This window comes from Papilio polytes, unplaced genomic scaffold (genome assembly GCF_000836215.1).
Source record: "Papilio polytes unplaced genomic scaffold, Ppol_1.0 DF824270.1, whole genome shotgun sequence".
In the NCBI taxonomy this organism is placed as follows: Eukaryota; Metazoa; Arthropoda; class Insecta; order Lepidoptera; family Papilionidae; genus Papilio; species Papilio polytes.
The window spans coordinates 343,944-368,250 of record NW_013524934.1 but is presented as its reverse complement, the minus strand read 5'-3'; the positions used below and the strand labels follow the sequence as shown (position 1 = coordinate 368,250).

The 24,307-nt window shown below is 36.5% G+C and overlaps 6 protein-coding genes across 6 annotated transcripts; 2 read left to right on the top strand and 4 right to left on the bottom strand.

Annotated features, from left to right (window-relative positions):
- Positions 1–2,474: 2,474 nt before the first annotated feature.
- On the top strand, positions 2,475–3,259 carry LOC106104058 (39S ribosomal protein L21, mitochondrial). Its single transcript, XM_013283999.1, has 2 exons — positions 2,475–2,668; positions 2,738–3,259. Exons 1-2 carry the CDS (start codon positions 2,611–2,613, stop codon positions 3,208–3,210), a joined length of 531 nt encoding a protein of 176 aa, XP_013139453.1. The 5' UTR covers positions 2,475–2,610; the 3' UTR covers positions 3,211–3,259.
- A 72-nt stretch (positions 3,260–3,331) lies between these two features.
- Positions 3,332–6,361, bottom strand: LOC106105430 (regulator of telomere elongation helicase 1 homolog). Its single transcript, XM_013285728.1, has one exon. The coding sequence runs from the start codon at positions 6,284–6,286 to the stop codon at positions 3,365–3,367; it is 2,922 nt and encodes a 973-aa protein (XP_013141182.1). The 5' UTR covers positions 6,287–6,361; the 3' UTR covers positions 3,332–3,364.
- Positions 6,362–6,670: 309 nt separating this feature from the next.
- Positions 6,671–13,738, bottom strand: LOC106105157 (probable elongator complex protein 2). The gene is made up of 12 exons (XM_013285390.1): positions 13,507–13,738; positions 12,958–13,249; positions 12,485–12,694; positions 12,067–12,288; positions 10,055–10,290; positions 9,559–9,709; positions 8,942–9,136; positions 8,574–8,696; positions 7,925–8,108; positions 7,318–7,582; positions 6,910–7,136; positions 6,671–6,831 (listed from the first exon to the last, which is right to left on the bottom strand). Exons 1-12 carry the CDS (start codon positions 13,630–13,632, stop codon positions 6,693–6,695), a joined length of 2,370 nt encoding a protein of 789 aa, XP_013140844.1. The 5' UTR covers positions 13,633–13,738; the 3' UTR covers positions 6,671–6,692.
- An 835-nt stretch (positions 13,739–14,573) lies between these two features.
- On the bottom strand, positions 14,574–17,857 carry LOC106105140 (myeloid differentiation primary response protein MyD88-A). Its single transcript, XM_013285372.1, has 6 exons — positions 17,604–17,857; positions 16,919–17,136; positions 16,604–16,785; positions 16,349–16,514; positions 15,840–16,002; positions 14,574–15,553 (listed from the first exon to the last, which is right to left on the bottom strand). Exons 1-6 carry the CDS (start codon positions 17,729–17,731, stop codon positions 15,229–15,231), a joined length of 1,182 nt encoding a protein of 393 aa, XP_013140826.1. The 5' UTR covers positions 17,732–17,857; the 3' UTR covers positions 14,574–15,228.
- Positions 17,858–17,969: 112 nt separating this feature from the next.
- On the bottom strand, positions 17,970–21,914 carry LOC106105129. Its single transcript, XM_013285363.1, has 4 exons — positions 21,748–21,914; positions 21,427–21,542; positions 18,993–21,268; positions 17,970–18,907 (listed from the first exon to the last, which is right to left on the bottom strand). Exons 2-4 carry the CDS (start codon positions 21,512–21,514, stop codon positions 18,089–18,091), a joined length of 3,183 nt encoding a protein of 1,060 aa, XP_013140817.1. The 5' UTR covers positions 21,515–21,542; positions 21,748–21,914; the 3' UTR covers positions 17,970–18,088.
- A 230-nt stretch (positions 21,915–22,144) lies between these two features.
- On the top strand, positions 22,145–23,109 carry LOC106104257. Its single transcript, XM_013284254.1, has 2 exons — positions 22,145–22,480; positions 22,774–23,109. The coding sequence occupies exons 1-2, from the start codon at positions 22,220–22,222 to the stop codon at positions 22,966–22,968; spliced, it is 456 nt and encodes a 151-aa protein (XP_013139708.1). The 5' UTR covers positions 22,145–22,219; the 3' UTR covers positions 22,969–23,109.
- Positions 23,110–24,307: the final 1,198 nt, after the last annotated feature.

Genomic DNA, 24,307 nt, shown 5'->3' with positions numbered 1-24,307 from the left:
CCCTGTCCACCGCCAGCCCTCCACCCGACTCGCGCCGGACACAGCCGAGCGCGCAGCACGCGGCCGGGAAAGCGATGCACCGGGATTTCGATGATGGAGCCCAGGTAAGCTACCTTGACGGCTGCACAATTTTATTTCACTTTGATATAACAACTTTATGACGTCGGCTCTGTTCTCAACTTTAAAATATATTTAGTCGACACACAGATTTACTTGGTTTGTTTTTTTTTTAATATTTTCCGTGTAATCATTCTACAATACGTAGCTATGTTCTATGAATTACTACAAATTTACGTAGCACGTAATGCAATGCGATCTACAACGAAAAATAACAAAAGATAATTAATTGAAAATTCCCCGATACCTAGAAGAACCTTCGTTATTACGTTGGATGGAAAATGTTCTTGCATTTTCCACATATTCGCTGTAATTATGTAATTTCTCTGAATCGAGTAAAATAATAAAGATAGTCATTTCTTCATCAACTGTATATATAAGATCCTTTTGTTTTTAAAACTGAGTATACCTTTATTCATGAAGCATCACTAAAGTTCAGGCGAAGATAAGCTTTCTCCTTGTCTTTATAAGCTCTCATTCGGAGAAAACTTTATATCACTCCTAACACGTAGCAATCATTTACGTACCCAGAAGCTTAAGAGAAATTCTTCTCGGACAAATTTAAATTTATCTTTCTTGCTTATTGACTTCTGGTAGAAAGAAATCGTCATGCTTCCTACCTTATCCTACCCATAAGGCCGCACAAGGTTTCGATGATCCGTCATCTCAGTCACCTCTCACTTCTTAATTACTGGTAGACAAAATAACGTAGCATATTGGATAAGGACGGGAAGAGAATGATGGATAAGTATACATTTTTAAAAATAAATTATAGAAGTTTAACGATACTGAATGTTAGGTCTTGACAAGTCCGTTATGTAGTTAACGCTGTTCTTGTTAACACATAATAGTAATGATTACAAGTGTGACCGCAAATCATCAAAGCTGAAACTAAACACAATGCAAGTGGACACAGCACTCCGCCCCCCGAATCAATTATCAGGCAAATGTATTCAGATTGGTCATCCAATTAACGATCTCAGCATAGGCGCCTCGCTCCGATCCCTTTGATAATATTTAATAGGGTTAAATCCCAGACGTTTGTTAACTGAGACGTCTCGGTAATGCAGTGCCACTTTGACACAAACAAAGCTCCGATATACATATATAACTATACTATGAATTTAGAATATCTGCTACCAGACTATATCAAGAGATAACGGAATTCAGTAAATCTGCATCAGAATTCAGAATATTGCTTGACGTCTGAGGTGTGTTAAGTCTCTTAAGTTATTTCTGTAATAAACCATAGTTTACAATTGTAATCACTTTGTTCCGTATATTTAAAGGAACACAAAGATAATAAGGCCACTTAATGTTTCAATGATCAAACACAACCTCATAATATATTATAACTTTAGTCCGCTAAAACTTGCACAAAGAACCTCGGCAACCAGCGGGAGATAGATAAAAGTACAGCTGGAGCAGACAAATAATAATTTCATATCACGTCGCTGAATGTACCGCGCTAACTAATGCACACACTCGCATTGAGCCGCCTCTGCACTTTTACGCAGTGTTGGCTCTTTGTTAATTAATGTTAGCTTCAATGCGAACACTGCTTTTACCGCACTGCGCTGCTCCAAGTACTTGTCTGTAGCGAACTACGGTCACTGCAATATATTCAAAACGTTATTTCTTTTATGAAAAATAAACAGCGCATAGTTTACCCGATTCTTGCGCCGTGTACACAGAATTACGTTTCATGGTAAGTTAAGATGAAATGTAGTTTATTTGTTACCCTAGTGGACGGAACCCTACTAGTTACTATAATAACATATACTTGGCTAGCTACACTTATTTTTTTTAATTCAACAATCCGAGAAAGAGCTACTTCAAGTAGTAGTACTAGTTAAGAAAGTAGACGAAAGCAACTTTGTACATACAGCTCTGCCATCCTGCCACCAGTTTTAATCTATAGCGTTATATATGTAGTCAGACAGTTAAAACTAAGTTAATTTCAGGTGTAGGACATCAACCACATCACCGTACACCACTTAACATAGCGTGAAGTCGCAGTTTACACAATATCATCCACTCCGTTGTCCACAGATATATTTAAAAAAATAACTCGAAAACTATGGGTGCCGTACACGTAGGTTTCGGCACAACACCATGAGACCACCCTGCGTTTTATCATAATACGCGGGTAGTACGAGAACAATATGAGCCCATAAATGTTCAAATAAGTTCACACATGAATCGGTGCAGCAGCGAATCGAGGATATTTATTGCCATTACAATAGGTGTAGTATACTGACGTACAAAACAAACTTAAAATGTAACTGTTAATTACTTTAATTATAAAATATATTTCTTAAAACGTTAAAGCTATAACGGAACGGAAAAGTTCTGTCAACCTGCCATTATGTCATTGTCCACATCTGTCAACTGTAGAGAGGTTATGTTTTTGCTCAAAATAAATAGACCCGATATGTAATAAGAACTCATCTCCAAGAACAATTAAAGAATTAAAGACTACTTTTCCTAACAATGTCCTTAATTAGAACAGGCTTGCAAAGACTTGCAAATGTTTTCAGCGGGAGTAATGGTAAGCAACATATATAATTTTTTTCTGCCATAATTCACATTAGAATACCACATCGTATTTCTTTTACAGGAGGTATTTTGTCTAGACTTCTTACAAATGTTGTTCCTGCTCAGCAACAATCTATTAATACACCGAAAGAAGTTATAGATACATGCAACAGAATAATCGCAGAGAAACCTTCTCGTAACTTTGCTATAATCCATCTCTTGGGTAAACAGTGGCGGGTGAGTGACGGCGATCTGCTTGTAGTCGAAGGATACTGGCCACCGAATATTGGTGATCAGATAAAATTAGAAAAAGTACTTTTAGCAGCAACAAAAGATTTCTCATTGATTGGACGACCCCTGGTACAGCCAGATCTAGTAACTGTCACCGCTACTATTATCTCTAAAGGACTCTCACACACTCGAGTACATTTCAAGAAGAAGAGAAGGAAGCAATTCATGAGGATTAACTTCCAAAGAGCTCAGCAAACAATGCTGAGAATTAATTCAGTTGAAATTGCCAATAAAATTAATGCAAGACCTAAAAATGAACAGTAAATGTAATAATTTAGAGTAAATGTAGATAATAAAGAAATCATTATAAACAGCATTTTATTTAATTATATACCTATGTCATTGATTTATTTAGCTTAATTTGTTGATTTTACATCTAGTTTTTTTTACAAATAATTTAATAAAAGAACATAATAAATCATCTGGTTAATTTAACATTATCACAATATATCTGAAATTCCTGCTTATGTTCCTCCTTTAGAAATCTCTTCATGCCCTTGAATAAGTAAAATAACTTTGTATTTTCAAATAAACCAATCAATGTCTCCAATAACATGCCATAATTTCCTTCTTTTTTGTATGCTGATATTGATATTTGAAATTGCTTGTACTCCTCCCCATCTAATAGCACTTTAATTTCTTTAACAAAATCAATCAGAGACTCGGGAGCAACTCTTTCTATGTTACTACTGTCATTGCTCTTTGTAAGGTTCTCTTCAAAACCAAAAGCTTTGATTTTTAACTTTTTCTTTTTAGCAATAGAATTTAAACTCACTTCTTCAGCAGTCCTTTTATGTATTGTAACCAGTGATTGTGGTTCTGTTTTGATAGAATCATTACTGCAATCTAATGCACTGAAGAGGTCTTTAGTCTCTTTAGGTCGAAATTCATTTAAATAATTTGATGCTTGAGCGTTCTTATAAAAATCCATAGAAAAATCTGCATACACTTCATTAGAGTTTGGATATTGATTTACAGATTTGTTTTGAGGGTTTTTATTTATCACTCTTGTGTTTGCCGAAGGAAATGAAGCACTAGATGATGCAGTACTTTCTTTGTAGTTAACATTGCTCTCATGAGGTAGAAGTGGTTTTAATTTTGGAGCTGGCAAAGAAGTTTCCGCATTCTTAAAAAATCTACAAACTTCACTCACAGTTTCACCAAATTTATTTGATAAATTTATGTAATCCCTCAGCCAAGCGGAGAGCTGATTTTTTAACTTTGGACTGTTAAATCTACTATCACAAAGTAATATTGCTCCATAATCATTTTTGTGTCTGATGACTCTACCAATAGCTTGATTAACAGCTCTTGTTGCTTCTAAAGCATACCATTCATCACCTGATAAGTATTCTTTGTCTTTTACTCTGAGTTCTTCCAAGTATTTCTTCTTGAGTATAATTCTCGGGTCCCTTAATGGTGGAAAGGGGAGTCCAGTTATTATAACAGCTCTTCCATTTATATCAGCAAAATCTAAACCTTCTGATACCTTACCTCTGCATACCGCCATAAAACAAGCTCCTTTGGTACTAGGATCACTTATTTTGCTATAGAAATCGTTTATAATAGCATTAAATGTGTCTTTTCGTTGTGGTTCAACAAATATTGGTTTAATATTATTGATGCCAGACCAGATACCATCATTTTGCCACATCTCTTGACATTTGGACATAATCGGATAAGATGGAAAGAAAACTAAAACTCCATCAGGTACAACTCTACAGAAACTTAAAATTGTTCGACCTAAAGATGAAATATATTTTGGATTATCCCTATTTTGATAGTTTGAGTTGAGTTGTGTACCATCTGGACCTTGACCAATGATCTTAACGCATATCTGATTAGATTTCACAATATGTGGATTCTCTAATAAAACACCTATTGGTATTCCTAATTCTGATATTAAGGGTTTTAAAGGCGCAAGAGTACCACTGGTTAAAATAATGCTTTTAACATTCTGTTCCAATAATTGTTTCATACCAAAACCGGGACTGAAACACCAATAACTGAGAACTCTTTCACTAGTTTTAGTACTGGTTGTCTTTAAAGTGCCCCAACTATCAGACTTTTTGTTCTTTTTATCCTCTACACTTATATGCACTTTGTAACATAGTTTCACACGCTCCTTATAAGCGTGTGTGGTACCACTAAAGACAACATTTAACAAATCTACAATTTTCTGTAAGCCCACACCTTTCCGTTGGAATGGTGATGCATTAGCTGTGGACAGATATTGAATAAGATTTTCTATTAAAGTGATGACTGTCATTTGGTTATGATCTTTGATCTCTGCCTTTGATAGAAGCTCAAATATAAAACTACCAGGGTAGGTAGTTCCCTCGCTACCTACACTAATTTCATCTATAGCTTTCTCTAATGCCAGCATCATTTCTTTCAAAATACACAGATCATCACAAGTAAAATCTTTAGGTGTAGTATTGTCAATAGTTGCATCCATTTCTTCATTGCTCTCAACAAAACTTTTCATAACATGTGTTACTTCATCAATACACAAAGCCACATCGGTTGTGCGGATCTGTAGTGATGCAGACTCTTCACACATTTTTTCAACATTATGAGCTTCATCCAATATCACAATATTATTTAGAAGTTCCACTCCATTTGCTTTTCTTGATTTTGGATCCAGTATATAATTGTAAGGCATAAATATTATATCAGCATCTTGTTTAAGTTCTTTGGATAAATAATACGGACAGCATTTTAACTTTTTACCTACACCGACTAAATCTTCAATGTCTAATATATCATCTCCTTTAACTGACCTATCTTCCTTCTTTGACTCAACATTGTTATAGAAGAAACAAGTCCTAGCTTTAACTCTAAGTTGACACATGTGCACTTTATTCATATTGTTAGTCTCTTTAGAAACTTCTGGATGAATACACATTTGATCTCTCGACCCTAACACAGCCGCTTTTACATGTCGGTAACTTGATCGTTTTAATTCCTGCATCGCCTGTGTTAACTGTGAATGTGTTCGGGATGAATAAATAATTTTTGGCATACCCCATGATGTGTTATCTTTAGATTTGCCACTTGCTTTTAAACTTTCCTTTAAATTGCTACTAAAACCGCCTCCGCTGTGCTCCGAGAAATTACCTACTTGTGCATTCATTTGGAGCTGAGCCTTCTTCACTAACAACCAGGCTAGTGAAGAACACAGCAAGCTTAGGGTCTTTCCTGTTCCAGTCGGTGACTCCAGCAAAGCATTGGTATTGTTTTGTAAACTTTCAATCACTTTTTCCATATACGCTCTTTGCACTTCATACGGCTCGAAAGGAAAACTGACTGGTATGCCAGATATCATTACTTCAGGCATTTTTATCGCGTGTTTGATCCTTACCTAAACCTTTCATTCAGGCCCGTTTATTTCAATATAAATAGAAATTATTTAAAACTGTCACTTGTCAAAATTCCCGCAATTTTATTCGACCACAGAGAGCATATATTTTTTATCACTCAGGAGTAGACTACCGAAATGTCTTGTGGTGTTTGTTTAAACTAAAAAAAATTGATTACAAGACAATATAAAGAAACAACAGTATTTTTTCATAAAGTCCCTGTTTTTCTTCTATTGAATGGAAGAAACTTATACGCAAGCGTACATACTATTTCAGCTAAAATTAGAAAAAAACTTGCTACTTAACTGCACTCGGATTTTATGCTTTTTTATTAAATTTTACAGGGAAAAAATAAAAACATATTAACAAAAATTATATTTATTTCTAAACAGATACAATAACATTGTGTATCCTTACAAAGTTGTCACTTCCGCAGCTCGCCAGTAGTGCCCTTTTGTTGGATTCACTTTCCTTTATTTTAGGATTGAACATTAGCCTTTTAACAGTTAAATGATGAGCAGCACTGAAAAAAAAAACAATTTTTATGAAAATCGACATCAAGAAAGCTTTATAATAATTTATACTTTTATCACTGTTATACCTATTATCCAATTCTTTTAACAAACACCATCCATCGATACAAAAGCTGTATATCCTGATTACACCAGATTCAAAACCTGTAGCAAGTATCCGTTTATCGTCGACTGTGAATGGTGCAAAGTCGATCGCTGTCACAGACGTGTTAACTAGTTCCAGTGGCTTCCCACAAAGGCTATGGTACCTCAATGATGTTGCACTTAATTGGTCCGTTTTATGCCACACACAAACCTGAAAGAATAAAGCAAATTTTCTTTTTTTTTATGTTGATTTATAATCATGTTTACTGGATTTCACCTGTAACTCCGTCTGCGTGGAATTAAAAGCAAATTTTTTAAAAAAATCATCGAAATTCGTTTAGTTGTTTAGACTAGGTTAAGATTTTAGTACTTTTAATCGTTTACTTATTTACCTTGCCATCTCTAGACCCTGTAGCGAATACCTCCCCATCCATAGCCCAGGCACAACACCAGATGATCCTCGTATGAACTCCATTACTCTTGTCTGTGCACGCCGACATCACAAACGTATCTGTGCCTTGCTCCCGTTGATATAAGGTCCACTTTCGGTCGCGGGACACTGACAGTAGCTGCTTGCTGTCCGGTGAGAACGCAAGCTGGGTTACTGTCAACGTATGAGATACTAGCTTCTGTATTTGTTGCCAGTTTGTCGTTTCCCTAGAATTAAGGAAAATAAATTGAAAATTAAAAAAGTATGATACATAAAACAGCTTAGTGAACACTGACCATAGACAACTACAATGAGTTTAAAATCGTGTTATTTTAACGTATAGTGAGTTTAAATAAGACCTTAACATCACTTCTATGAAATCTATTTTCTCTTTCCATCCTTACTTATAGTTATTTTCAAACATGTTGAAAACAAATAAATGAATAAATGTCAATAAATCTATATGTAAGGGATGTGTCCAATTCATCTCTGATCGCAAAGATATTTAAAAAGGTGAAGCTAAATTAGTTTTGTTTATAATATTCCAGTGGTATTAAACATGTCCTTACCATATAATGACAGCGGCGTGTTCTTGTGTGTTGGCGCGCGCGGCGGAGGCGAGGAGTGTCGCGGTGGGGGCGCCGGGGGTTGCGGGGGCTGCGGCCAGCGCGTACACCTCGTGGCCGTGCCCGTACAGCTTGCGCTGCTCCGGCCACAGTGTGTTTTGCATCAGCACCTCCTCGCTGGGGGGCGCTGCCACACACGTTACACTACTCCAGGGGTGGCGAACCACTGGCACACGACATATAGGTGCACCATGGACTTGTCCAAACAATCGCAAAATTATTCGATGGCACGTCTAAGATCGAATTAAACATTTCTTTCAAAGATTGACGCATAAATGTTCGCCACCCCAGCACTACCCCTGACTGTACATTTACTTATCTTCCTGGCCTTATCACATTTACGTGGGATCGGCGCATGAACATTACTACTAAAATTACTAAATAAATCTTACAACCTCTTGATTAAGTTATGACTGTTTGAACAGGACGTTAGAGTTGTCTCATACATCACCACACACACTGGGACAATTCAACCAGTCTGGGTGTAGCTAATCTACAAAAGCTTTCTTTCAGGGACTCTAAAAATTCTGAAGTAAAAGTATAGATTCAGTAACAAGTCAGTAATTCATATATTTAATGTAACACAACTTACCGTTTAATTGGACAGGAACAAAGTAGCCGTCGTTATCTTCTTTGTTCCCAGTGTCTCCCAGCTCTCCGTTAAACACCGCCTTGTTGGACAGGCCCAAGGAAGGAACTGAAGCTCCCTCAGGACCTTTGTAAAAAATTGAGATTTTTTAAAACAATCACCGATGCATGTTTCAATTCATGTCTTACATTTCTGCTAAATTTCAGCGAGATCCGTTTTGGATATACTTAGTCGTAATAACTAATATCCATCCATACAATGAAACTTTCGTATTAATTATATTAGTGAGACTAAGGAAAAGATTACTATGCTACATTAAAATCTCTTTACATATCGGTTAATAAGTGTACTAAAAAGTAAAACCAACTCACCACCAATTTCCTCCTCCACCAACTTTTCACCGACAATATTATGAAAGTTTTGCAGGAAGTTGTGAGGTGCCTGGAACACTCGGATGACCTTCTCCTCTGCGGCGGAGGCGAAGGCTGTGGCGGAGAGCGGCGCCAGCGCCGCCATGTCGTAGCCGTGCACCTGCGGCCGCGCCGTCTCGTGCCACCGCACGCTCCCTGCCACCGCACAATGCCGACATGCCGCAGTACAGTCGCGGAAATACGCGGTGTACCACTTACAGAAAAATACCCTTCTTCATTACGAAACAAACTTCGTCTCTTTAGAATAATCAATTAGCTTAGTGACTTGTGCAATCGAGTTTAACTAGTTATTTTCCTATGTCCTCAACGTGGGTCAAAGAACATCTACAGTGCGCTGCGAACTCACTCTATACATGAAAGCAATCGACAAGATAATAGTAAAAACCAATTACCCGTGTACTACTGACCGACCTTCTTTCGTAGTCATATTTAAAATCTTCGTTCATCTCAAACATTTATAACGACTGCACTAAAGTACCACACAGCCAGACTTCCTGATTGTACTCAACGAGTTATAAAACATGTAAGGTCAGCTATAAAAGACGAGGTTCGTTTACCATCAGGTCTGGTCCATGGTGCATGTAGCCTGGTGGTCTGGTCCGCGCTGACGCTGAGAAGGTACCGGCCGTGGCGGGGCTCCCAGCGCGCGTCCTCTACCGCCCCGAAGTGGCCGCCGCACACCGCGCAAGGCTCCCACTCACCAGACTCCTACTCCGTCCACCGTCACATCACGCACACATTCAAAGACATACACATATTCGCTAAGCACTTTTATCACATTAAAAAGACCTAATGATTATCGCGGACAGTAAGACCCATGCATGGCTAAGTCCTCATGCCCGTTTCGGGAACTGAATTGGCCGGAGAGGGGTATTGTTAATGCAGTCCACTAGTAGATTTAGTTTTAAAAATTCAACAATGATTCCCAAATGGCAATTACCCAGTATTAGAGATATATTCTAGTTAGGAGCTTTTTCTAGATGTCTAAAATAAATGTACATTTGTTTACCTACTTCGACAATTAAAACAAAAAATAGTCAATACAAACTATACCTCATTCAATTTCCAGATGTGAAAAGATCCATTATAGCCATGTCCGAGGAAAGATTTTCCATTGGGTCCGAAGCAACTGCCATAGAAGCCCAAGCCATTGCCCCCCACCTCGCCCACGCGTACGCGCTCCACCCACGCCCCTTCCCCCAACTCTGATGATTCCGGCTCCCAAATTATCAGGGTTTTGTCAAGAGATGATGATAATAAACGATACACTGGCACATTTCTTTTGGTATCTGAAATTAAAATATTTTAACAGTGTTAGAGTCCATTTAAAAAGATCGGAGTGCAGTGCAGAATTTTATCGCAAATAAAATTAAACCTTACGTGATTGAAATAAAGTTTAATTTTACTTTTCATGTTTTTCATGCTTACCCAATAAACAATGCTAAGGGGCAGTACTACCAAATTCTCGTAAATTGCCTGATAATAATCAAACAGATAAAATACGTGACGGAAATATAGGATTTTTTTGTTTCACAATTCAAGATACCGATAAGTAAGAACCTGGTAGTTAATAAACGCGGCAACGTCGCAAGGACGCTTAAAAGATCATATTCGGGCAGTTTTGTAAAAAACTTTATTTTTCATGTTAAGATAAATCTTTCCTACTTTCTGCTAAAAATTTATTTAAAAAGATTGTATACAATATATGCTAAATATTAAAAAAAATCACTTATTTATTTTAATATTTGGTTTTAATAAAATATATAAAATGAAATAAGTGGAATGAATTGCGAATCGGAATTTCGTTTCCATGACAACGGTATATTGTTATTTATCACTAAATTTATGCGGAACAAATCAATGGATAGTATTGCAATAGTCTAATCACTTTTACGTAAATTATCTGACATCAATGAAGATGTAATATAGCAGAATGTATAAAATGATTTTTCTGTCCCACCACTGACATCTGTCATTATTAATAACACTGATAATTTACAACAGTACAATAACGGCAACGTCGCAACGAATGCTTATAAGTTCCTATTTATGCAGGTTCGTATAAGAGACCACGCCCTAAATTACGTGACATCTTAGTTTAGTTTTACTTAAATGTTTATTTTTACGTAATTGAATGAATAACAAGCTTTTAAATTAACAAAGGATAATAACACAGCTAATAGTAAAAATTAACAAATACAATAAGAAAAAAATATTTTAACAACAAAATATTACGTTGAATGAATTGCGTTGCGTCATTTTGACAACGGATTACTGTTATAATGTAACCATACGGTTCCATGTAAGACTACTTCGTAAGATGCAAACTTCACTGCCATGAGTAAACTCAAAAACACAAAAAGTACAGAGTTTGTAACTCGAAACATGGCCCATTGCCATGCTAGATTATCGTCTCAATTTCTCACTACTGAGTGATTGTGGGGACGGTATATTCATGTTATATTACAAGACAATCGTAAATTCATCTTCTCAAAACTCAACAAGATCTATTTTCAGTCAAAACATTGATATTAACTCAAAATAAGACCAAAGAAAGTTTTCTCATCCAGTTGATAAAAAGATAATGGTCACTCGATCTGGCAGTCAAATTAGGAGCTCGTAAATTTGCTATTTTACCTATCCGAAACATGTGGGACTGGATTTTGCACCATATCTGACGTCATTGTGACATTCATGTCATTTCGACATTATCCAGAACTCTTTATCAGCCACCCGTGGCACAGAATCGAAAAGTTTTGTATGGGGCTTGTAAAAAAATGACATTGACATTTAAAACGTCACAGCGTTATCTGCTATTTAAAATTGGTGGGACAGAAATTTTGTATTTTATCTGACGTGACGTCATATTTACACTATCAGGGCCTCTATCTACCACCGGTGGGACAGGCCCTAAGTAAAATTAAACCTTCTTACAATTTTATAAAGTTCATTTTTATTTGGGATGAAAACTCTGCACTCTGACCGAACTAGTTTGGATAGTCCCTTAGTGAAAACAGAACAGTATAATCACAGTACTTCTTATCTTGTCAAATAAAATTACTTACTTGGATCATACTTCATTGGATGCCATTGCACTCCGTACACCCAGCCTTCATGTCCAGCTAGAACTGCTTCCAGCTTCACTGACCAATCTTTTTCATAAGCATTGAAGAGTTTCTGTTCTACTCGTATCTCAGTTGTGGTCTCTACTTCTGTATGTAGAAATATCCTCCACAAACGGATGTACGTGTCTTGTGATGCTGATGCTAGCAACACTGAACTTTCATCTGGAAACAAGATTTTAAACTGAGATAATAATTTGGTAATGTAGAGTTTCAGAAGTTGATAACAGAAACAAAAAACAAATCACTTTTAAACATATTCAGGTAATTCCAATTTACTCAATAAAAAAGTATTTTTTTTAACTCAGATCACACTGGTATTTTTTTTAATTCATGGTATAACTTATAATTTATTACTTACCAACATCTAAAACATCAAGTCCCCGTACCCAGTCCTCATGTCCTACCAGTACATGCACTCTGTGATACTCCTCACCAGCAAACAGGTGTATCTTATGGTCATCCAGCGCACAGAACAGAACTGGCTGATTGACTGCTGGCAACTTGTGTGCATGCAGCGTCAGACATAGCCCAGAATTTAGATTTATTGTTTGTTTAAGAGATACCACACCTAAAATGTATTTATACAGGAAATAATTAATGGACAAGTCCATTTATGTACTTAAAATACACATTTACATTGTACTGTAGAAAAATTAGTTTATACATAAGGCATGTGAACACAAAATAAAATTGCAAACAATTACAACATTTTTTACAAATAGTCTGTTCTACATTACTTTGAAACATTTCATTAATTAAAGCATAAAAAGCAATATAAACATAAAATACCTAAAAATGATAAATCATTTTTGTCCATCATAATGAAGTTACCATTGGTCCGTTCCCAAACTTTAACTGTGGAGTCTATAGACCCAGTGTACACAACCAAATCTTCTCCATTGGTATAAATACTGTGAATACAAGTAACACCATCTGTGTGACCAATTAGAGAACTTGTAACCTTCCATACTCCATCCACCAGACTCCATATAGCAGCAGTTTTATCCGCAGAGCAAGACACAAACTCAGTACAACCACCATTTTGTTTGCAAATCCATTTTACTGAGTTAACTTTAGATTTGTGGTGACTGAACACTTTTAGGGGGTTTTTTCCTTTTTCTTCCTGTAAAAAAGGTAAACATTTAAGGACAAGATATACACAATCAATACATAGGACCCCAAAACTTATAGACTTATTAATATAACATAAGGAAGGTAAAAATTCTTCCAACAGGAATTACATTCGTCCAAGGGGTTTACTTTTATTTATATGCGAGATATTAAACCCTATTGTTTATTCCATTTTTATCAAATTCATATCAAAGCGACAACTCCTCGGGCAGTAATTGCAGCAATAAAATAATAGGAGTAGAAACATACCGTATCGTAAATAACAACAGCATTAGTAGCTCCGAAACAAACAATACCGCCATTATTCCAGTCAACTATTTCTGGAATACGATTACAAGCAACTGACGTGTAAATCTCTTCGATGTTAACTTTCATATTAAACGCTTTTAACAGAAAATAATGGTGAATGTAATATTTTACTGTTTGCTTTGTAAATTTTTGTTGTTTAAAAATGTTTTAGGTTATATTTTATATTGACATGCTGTCATAACAAGACAGATTTGACATTGACGTTACTTTTTTTCATTTTACCGCTTCTGCAGTAATGTCGTCGGTCAGAATCTTACAATAAAAACTTATTATAAAAATTATCGTTAGTTCTTCAATACATTTTTTTAAATACATACAATTTCCTCTTCTTCAATACATTGATGGCTTCGATGAGGACCAATTCTGAATATTGTGTAGGTAAGTCATTAAAACTGAAATTTAATTGCATTTAGCTAATGATTTGTTACCTATTTCTACCGAAATATTTGCAAAATGTTCTTCGATAGCTTCCTGTGTTCAGGGATCGGAAGATAGGAGTCAAATAAAAGACTAGGAACTTTTTAAAAATGTATATTCAAAATATATAACTAATTATAAACTGGATCAATATAACGGGAAATAACGCTTATTAAAGGATCTTACATTAAACAAATAGCATATATTTTGTAACATTTGTATTTTACAATATACTGTGGAAGCACCAAATTAAAATCAGAAAATGGCTGCCAAAAACTGGCGACAATAACAGTATTATATGATTTTAAAACAATTGTATACATTACACTACAATGAAGTACATATTTACATAAATTCTGCCTATCTCAGGCACGCCAGTATAAGTATAAAAATCTCAAAAATATATTTATCGTTTGCACACCCTGTGAAAAATGTGTTTCAAAAAAATAACATTTTAACATCTACGACTTATAATTAAAATCGATCGACGAATCATCTTTGCAACTAATTAAAATACATCAAATCTTGTGAAAATTTTTCTTTTCTTGAATTTTTTGGCTATTGGATAAAATAGAAAAAGAAAACTTGAGTATTTTAAGTGTTGCCCTATCATACAATTTCTACCTTCAGTACAGCAAGTCTAATTAAAAAAGTTGGGCAACTATATTATTATTATCAAACATAACAATGGAATTATCGGAAGAAAACCTATCTTTAATGTTATGTTATTTAATATATATTTTTTTTCGTTTATTTGACTTATTTGACTTAATGGCAGCACCAACACTGAGTGCGCACGCACAGTCAGTAAATCGTCAAAAAATTGTCATTTTTTTCATAAAAGAGAATGTTATGGGTTAATAGATTGTTTATAATCATTTTTTTTTTCTAAAAGCATATTTTTTTAAATTTCACAACCTCATAACTTCTCAAGTATTAATCTGGATTTTTTCATATTTAAATTGCAGTCGATTCAAAACTTCTTACATGCTATATTTTTTCATTGGTCATATATAAAAAAATTGCATAAAAAGCACTATTACTACATATCTCTTACCACAAGAATGTATAAAAACTTCAGCAAAAATCCACAAGGGCAATACAATACACTACTACCCTAGTATGAAACTAGCATTAAAAAGACAATACTAGGGAAATTAGGCAAATTAGAATCTTTTAAAAAAGAATCTACACCAATACCTTGTAATTTTCAGTGTGTTTTGTTCTAATTCGTTGTCTGAATTTTTAGCTGTCCATAACCGCTAAAGCTTTTTTTGGTTTCCTTTTCAAACTGTTTATAAAATTCTTTATTTTGTTAGGTTTCTTCTGTTTACCTTCGCTCAACTGGCTGACATTGCTCAGAGATTTATTGTCATCCAATGTGATCTTGTCGCAACTGTCCAAACCAGACATTGAGATAGATTTTATTGTCGGAATGCTCGGTAGCTGTAAGAAGGCTGTTTTATTTGTTGTGAAGCCGTTGGCTATGTTTCTCGATTCGAATGTATTGTTGCTTGTTGTCACCTCTCTAATGGCCAATGCAGAATGATTTGATCCAGAACTGTTTAATCTAAAAAGAACATAACAAATTCAGTAAAAAGGCAACAATAATGCCTACAATTAACAGAATGAAACAGAGTGATGCTTTCTTGTATTTATGACAGACTAGCTAAAAACCGTGACTCTGTCTGTTTAGTATTAAATAGAAATGCTATATATGTTCTACATTTGTGCCAAATTTTATCAAGATCCCTTCATCCGTCCATCCAAACTTTCACAGTCATATTATTAGTATGTATGATGTGAAAACTTTGTTTTTTTAACATAAAAGTTTTAAGTAAAAATATTGTCCATACCTCGGTAAGTTTGTTATCCTGAGCGTGTCGCTGAGACGCTGCCAGAAATCGTAGGGCGACTTTTGGTGCTGCTGCGGGTAGTGAAGCTTGTGGTAGTAGGTGAGCTGTATCGGCAGCTGGCACTGACGGTACATCAGCGGGATTATCTTTAGCTGTTTTCGTTCTACAAGATACAATATTTATTGTACTTGGTACAAATATAGTTGCTTGCATGAGTGGTAGCAGCCTAGTGGCGGAAGATGAATTATTTATACCAGAGGTCAACAATTATTCAAAATTCAAATTATTTTTTGTGTAGTATAAGGTTATGTGACAAACGAGCAAGAGGCTACGGGAATTTGGCTAAATCGCAAAACGACCTCTGCCCATAGACACTCAGAAATTGCAGATGAATTGCACTTTACCTGGGTTCTATAATAATGTTCTCTTGTCAAATGCAAAACCTGAATAATCAAAAATTCACGTAATTTTTTATTGTATTACTGTGTTCTGTATGACAAAATCCTTACCAATAGCAACAGCCTGTGCATAGTTAGTATAAAAGCTGTTTGCGGGACACTTGAGAAAGTCCGGGGAGTAAACGAGGATGATCCGCTGGCAGCGCTCCGATATCAGCCGCGACACAGGCGCGTACTGCGTCGAATGACCCGGTAATAGATCCTCTTCTGTGCATAGCTGGGATACAACATTATCTTATGTGATTGCAAAACAAACAAATGAGATTTTTTTTTTAATCCTAATATTTCAATAGTAATATTAATTACCCGAAAACCTTCTGCTCTCATTCGAACCAGTAGATAATCAACAAAATCCTTGTCCTCCTGTGCATACACAACATATGCATGATAGTATTGTGGCTCTCCTAACATCCTGTCTTCATAGGTAATAAGACTGTCTTCATCTGGTACCTCCATTGACAGCCTTGGACCATTGTCATATGGTCTTGCTGTAATGCAAGGAAAAAACAATTATAAAGTTAAGCATAGTTGATTGTATATATCAATCAGAACCACGATTTCAAAGCAGAAAAAGGTTTTGCAATATGATTTATGTTAAATTTGTGAGGTTTATTAATTTACCTATAAGTCTTCCTTGTCTGTGTAATTCAATACAATCATCGTATACATCATATCTGTCAAGACGTTGCAGGTACTCAAGGAGAAAACCAACATAAGCAGTTTTATTATTATCATTCATCCATATGTCTATGACTTTGGCAGTTCTGTCTGTCTGCAACTCTACATTTGCTGCAACTTCCGCTGAAATGTTGGCCAATGATGCCAGACCCCGCCAATATCTGTGAAATTATGATACTTTTTTAAAATTTATTTACATATATGAATAAACAATAAGTCAATTCCATAATCACAATCTTTAAGCTTAATTAATGTGTACTAAATGTACCTTATTCAGACTTGGCATAATGTATTAACAACCTAACTTCAAAAATAAATAAAAAAACAAGCTGTGTCACACAAGTTATATCCCCACCCTCTACCTATAGCAATATGTGATTTACATTTATTATTACATTTACTATTAAGATTTTAGAAGCACATCTAGATTATATAAACGACATAAGGAAAGTGGTTTCATAAAATGTGACAGACACAAGCATTGTATACAACATACATTCAACTATGTATAACAAAAACAAGTTACGAAGTGGCAGTAAATTTAATTACAAAACTAATAAACATAATAAACTTAAAAATCATCCAAAATATCAATTACGACAGTGATAGGAATCTATTTTATAAATACCTTGGTAACTTCTCTGGTCCATCGCTAGGCAGCACTTTTGTTGAGTTTAATAAGTTTGATAACAAATTTCGAGATTCGTTTGTAAGCCATGAAAGAGGAACATCATATAGATTTGTGTCTTGAGCCATATTAAAAACGTTTTGCGGCTATTTTAACAATATTTTTGTTATATTTACAATCCGTTTCATTCTTAATTCTTGGAATCACCAACGTATGACGTTTGTGTTATTACAGTGCTGTCAACGGCTATTAAGAGTTGTACTCTATTCTTACTCTATGGTTACAAAAAATATGTGGAAAAAATAAGACGATTTGAACGCCCTCATGCTAGGTTTGATTTTTGCGTAGTAAAAATATAAACAGCAATTTTCCAACAATATACTAAAGTTTATTACAAACAAATCTTATACCACTCGTATACATCTCACAAACAGTGGACCAAAATTTAACATTCCACTAAACAAAGACCTACCTACAAATTAAAACTAAAGTAACATTTTCGTTCGAAGAAGATTCCGCGGTTCCTCCATCGGTTTATCTTTGCCCAATAAGGTCTGTAGAAGCGGATTTTGAGGGGAAAACGGATTGCGTTTATAGAAAAATCTTCTTATCAACGTATTTCTGATAGTCATGTCAGTTTGTCTCAACTGATCCCGAGTATGTTTCATAGACATTCCCACATTTGCGGTTCTCGGTAGGGGCTTTTCATTTAAGTTTTTCCAATTAATAAGGCGGGGCTTCTTGGTAATTCCGCTTACGTTCTTATGTGCCTCCTCTATCGGATCATGTTCAGCTATGTGCTTTGGCATAGCGAGTCTGCTTTTTAAGAGTTTCAAAATTGATTTTTTTTCGCTTTGCGTGCCGATACTTTTGACTTCTATTTCTTTTAGACATAGCGGAACTTGAGGGGTTACTTGAGAAGGCACTTGATTAAATCGATGTTCCATTGAAGTAGAATACGAGGATGTCATGGGGTATGAGCCATGTTGCATCTCCTGTTCTTGAGCTGCTGATACATAAGGTGAGGTCAGATATGTGAGTCTGGACTCCATACCTACAGGCGCTCGGTAAGAATGCTCGGGTGAAGTGTGATAGTGATAATTGGCGGGAATAGGAGGCGGACGATAATACTCCTCTCTGTGCATCATATAATTGGTCACATGTTGTCTATAAGGTGACTTCGAATTCAAGTCCAATTCCACCGCACTTTCGCTTTCACTTAATTCTTGTATAACTTCCTTTTTTCTCTTTTTTAGTAAATTCCCGAACGATTGTAATACTTTTGCGAACTTTTTTTTCCTAGGCTGTAAAAAAAATTTTAATAAGTAATTTAAGTAATCTCAATTACCTGTTTTTATTGATTTTTCATAATTATCAATAATTATTTACCTTGACTTCCAGATTAAGAATGCTGCTAAAATCAAAGTCGGAGTCCGGTTGTGTGGCGGCCGCCTCAAGGCTGAGCTTCTCTAAGATGGTATCAGAATAGCTAGCGTTGCTGTACACACTGTCCTCGGTGTCCTTGGACCCGAAGGCTTCGCAACTTTTAGAATAGCATTTCATCTGAGATGTTCCGACTTTAGCATCATGAGCGGATGGATTGGAACTGTTGCCTGCACTTCTTGATGTTAGTAATTTACTTAGGCGGGGAGTCTTTTCCGCTGCGTTCGTGTTGTCGGTGCTGACGTCACGACATTCTGCATTAGTTTTCGGCTGGGGGGCTTGTTTCACAAAGTTATATATTTCTTTAATAAGCTGTTGGGTCTCATCGCGAGGAGCTTTGTCTTGTGTATCACGAGTGTCACCACTGAAGGTGGCGTCCTTACTGAATGCCGAGGACTCCTTGAGGTGGTTGGTGCACACTGAGCACGTGTGGCTTTGAGCCGGTATCACGAAGCCATTTTGCACGCAGCCGATGGGGCAAATCGGCACTATTGGATAGCAACAAGAATTCGGAAACGCGGGTATGTAAGGTTTCGGTTGATTAGCAGTATTATTAGACATTTGTGAAGGATTCGGCAACATTGACACGTTGGTTTTTTCTTCCTCGTGTTTAGGTTTCGATAAAGATTTTTCAGATGTTTCTGATTTATCGCTGTGCATCGTTTCCTTTTTCATTTCCTCGAGAAAATTTTGTAGTATGTCTTTGATTTCGTAAAGAGCCTTATCCGTGTTATCTACTGCGACGCCGGCTTCTTGTGTTTTGTTGATAGATAAATTGTGAAGGGACACATTGGGTCGATTATGGTCGACCGAATGAAGCGGCACAGAAGAAGATTCATCATCGGATTCAAGACTTCGTGTCCCCGGTTTCGTAGAAGGTAGCGACATATCTTTTTCGTTTCTTGAATGAATGAAATTGATTAAATCGTCATTTTGTATATTTTTATCGACAGTTTGTACTTTGGCTTTGTGTACTGAGCTCCTAGTGTGCGGACGCGTGGCGCGGGGGCCGCAGTCGTCGCAGCGATCGTGGCGCTGCGCGGTGAGGTTGAGGCGTGGCCGCTGCGAAGTCGGCGACGGTGGCACCTCCTTGTAGTGTTCGTATGGAATCATATTGTATTCGGCGAATTTTTTCCTCGATTTCGGACTAGATTTTTCCTTTACTGGTATCAGATCATACAGAGAATCGTTGTAATATTCTTGATGTTTTCTACTCTGTCTGTTTCGCGGACACCGCTTTGAGCTGTACAGCCTGGTGTCGCAAATACTTCTAACGTCGCTGTAACTTGGAGCATATCTCATTCCGTTGCGAAAGCCGGGCTTGTCGTAGCAACAGGAGCACAGCTCGCTGCCCTCCTGTATGTCGTCGTCGACAGAGAACTCTTGATCGCGGCACAGTGGTGCTGACAGCTGGCTCCAGCCCGATTCCCTCTTGCTGAACATGTTGACTGGCTTATACTGCCGTCTTATTATATCTTCTATGAAATCTTTATCGATCTCCTTTTTGGGTTGTTTATATTTTTTCCTTTTCATTCTCTCCTCATATTTTCTAACTAGATACTCAATATTATTTTTACGGTCATCTTCCTTGTATTTGTGTGAATCTTTTAGTATAATTGGATTGGTATAATTCAATCTAGCCCGCCGTTTTTCATGACACCTCGCATCGTCAGCTTTCACGAGATCAACCGATGACCGGTGGCTTGCAGAAGAATAACTTAACGGTTTTTTCCGGTTAACTAAATTTGAATCAATTTTGTTTATGGCATCCAATTTGTTATCATGTCTTTTTGCTACATGTTTATTTTTAGCAGCTATTCCCTCGGCTTTAGACGCTATTTTGTTTATCTCTTTTTGTAATTTGACATCTAAGTTGAACGTATCAGATACCTTACTTGTAACGTCACTTTCTATAAAATTTTTATACTGATTTTCTGAAGTCTTATACAATACTTTTGTTTCATTGGGGTTGATTTTGAATTTTTCTAGACTTGTTTTAATTTGTTCATTTTGGTTGGTACACAATAGATGTCGACACTGGGCACCGTCGTCTGCAGCGTGCGGGGGGGAGGGCGCGGGCGCAGGTGTGGGTGTGGTAGGGTGCAGTCGACTGCTGCGCCCCTTCACTTGTGCCACTTGCTGCTCAAATGAAATCTTCTGTTTCAAATTCGACGCATTTATTGTTACATTTGAGTTAGTTTTTGCTTCTTGTGATGCGGTGCCTGAAATAATTATACGTTACATTAATACTCAAAATTGTCACAAAATAAATAAGCTAATCTAAACAATTGGCAGAGTATTTTTTTTTTCATTTTACAGCCTAACTATTATTTTTCATGCTAGGGTTTTTAGTAATTAAGAGCTATGAACAGGTACTAACCGAGAGCTCGCCTTAGGAAGTCCTTGATGGCTCGATAGCGGCGCTTGGTGCGGGGCGAGATGCGGCGCCGCGGCGTGCGGAGAGTCATCACCGCATATATGCAGTCTGCTCTGCAACTGTAAAACATGATTATATCAACCGAAGTTAACTTACCGCCTTTAAGTACATATATCAATAGGTTTAAACCCTAACAACAAAAGACTTCCTCATGTTTTCAATTTTTTCTGTATATATGTCAGGGTAAGATCCAATTTTTTAGTTAGCAGCTACGTCAACAACCCTGTGTATGGTTCTGGCCAGTAGAAAAAAATAGATCATTACCTTTGTATTTATACGACGATTCCGAGTGATCGAGGGTAGACTGAATACAACAATTTCCGCATTTTTTTGGTAGTATTATGATTCTTGTCCAAATTCTTTCACTTATGATTACTTTATAAAAAAGTTTGAATTTGAAATTGATTTACAAAATTTGTTTAATCATGTTGACGTTAAATATGCTTTCTTTTTTTTTGTTTCTTCAAGATTATTTTTGGACAGTCCGTAAAAGTAACACGTAGTTTACGTGTTAGTTTTTAATCATAATCTAATTTCAGATTAGTTAAAAAACTGTAGGAATCTCTTCTATGAAAACAAATATAATTGGGCAAATAAATTTATACGTATGAATATCTTTTTATTCTTTTAAACGAACACCTGTAAAGTTTTGACAAGAAAAAATTTAAACAGTTGTCAACGAACTCTTCAACATTTCACATTATTTTTTCCATAAACTTTTTAGAATTTCGTAACAATGTTTTCAAAATTCCTAAAGCCCGCTATTCAAGTTCGTAGTGGGTATTCTCTTCTACAGCGAAAGAGTTCCCCACTCGTTGTCGTAGTGCGACGCTCTGGCGAGCTAGTGCCCCCCACGCAGTATGACGTGCCTATACCGAGAAAGTTGCATCTGTCCTATGCACTTACCAGGTACTGGGAGATTATCCCGCTGTTCTTCGTCACCATGACATCGTTAAGTTTGATGTGCGCGTCTATCGCATGGGCGTGTAGAAATAAAGTGAGTATATATATAGCGATATCCACAATTCTATAAGACCTTTACAAAAACATAGTATACCTTCTGGCAAGCAGGCCTTTCAGACCCGAAGCCAGCAGGTGCACTAGTACTTTGCTTTTCTTCTATCCCCTCACGTAATTCACTTGCGTTTAACAGGGAAGAAAACCCCCTTCATCGTTACTACAAGTCGTTAATGCACTTTAGAAATGTCTAAATGAGGCATTACTATAAACCTTCTAAAAGTATTCCATGACATTGTCTTCTCTTATTGACGAATTAATTACTTTATTTAGGTGGACGTAGTTTTCTCTAGCCGGAGCCGCGACAATATATCTCGCACCATGGACCTGCGGAAGCCGACCATCCACAAGCTGGTGGTGATCAATGACCGCTATGAACCCTGGCCCGAGATGCAGGCCGCTCTCGATAAGATGGTGGAGGCGGAGAAGCGCGCCCTCTCGCGCCTCGCGTCCTGCAGTTACGCTTAATACCGCCGCAATGGCGCCACTTGCGACTTTTTATTCTAGATTGTCTATGGTTTTTACATCACTTTTGAGAATGTTTTCATTTTTTTTTGATTTGGTGTTGATTTTACAAATGATATTGTTTTAAATTAAAATGCTTTTAATTATAAAGTATACATGTATTTCAATGCGGTATATAGTTTAAAAAACGATACGAAATAAAGTAGAAATAATAAACCGTTAATTACTAACGCTAAAGTGTAAAGGTACAAAAACCATTACAATTTCATTAAAAACTCTTTAAATTATACTAATAAAGAATCACGTTAAATGTTAGAGTAACGGTCGCTATGTGAGGTGGAATCTCCGCATTTGTTCGTTGCAATATTGTAGCAGGGGCCGGAATTTGCAACCCCCTCTTCCCCTTTACAGCAGCGCGCGGTGTCCGTGGCATGTTTGTTCACCCCCTGCCACCTATTCGAATCTCCGGATAACCCTCTGTGATTGCACCCTATGCTTCTTAATGGATTTTTTCCTAAAAGATTTGCCCCGTTTGAGAGCGTTTTCGTCCTAAGCGGTGGTAGATCTCGTTGCTGCAGTTTACACAGCGCGATAACTTTTTGTTGGTCTCTTGGAACGTGCGGTGGAATTTATGCGCTTTAATTGCTTCTACGGTGCTCCCGTACAAGTGCTGCGATCGTATGTTAAGGGTTTCCGATTCGATTTCAAACTAATATAAACCTAAAAGATATTTAAATTTCGTTTTTAAAAAATGTAAAATTTTAAGGACTCAAAACGTTTAAAGCTTGAAGTGTGCGTTCGTTTGCGTCAATAGCGCGGCCGGCACGTCCCGTAACAAATGCTCTAAGCTTGCAACCACTCGAGAATTTTCCGCAGGATTTCAAATATTTTGAATGCAATTTTTATTTCCATTCCAGACTACTATTAAAAACTGAAAAGAGTTCGATACTGAAATTCGAATTCATGTTTGAGGTTATTAAGGTAAAGAGTATAGGGAGTGAGGATAAAAAAACAAAATTAGTTGAGACACATTTTATTGTCGTCCACAGGTGCGTTCTAAATCTACAACTACATACACATTTGGAAGTGTTGCTGTACATTCGTTTAACCTAGTTTTTAACATCAAACTAAATCGATAAGATCTGGAGTCTGGCAACACAGTGGATACTGAACGAATTTGATACATTTTATATGAATAAAAAAGACATAACACGTAACTTACGTGACTTACGAGCGTTTGTATCATAAATAATCATAATTCTAATTCCATTCTAGTTCCAAAATATACAAAACAAATACTCAATACAAGGCAAAGGATTGTCAAGCACATCAAATTCTGTCT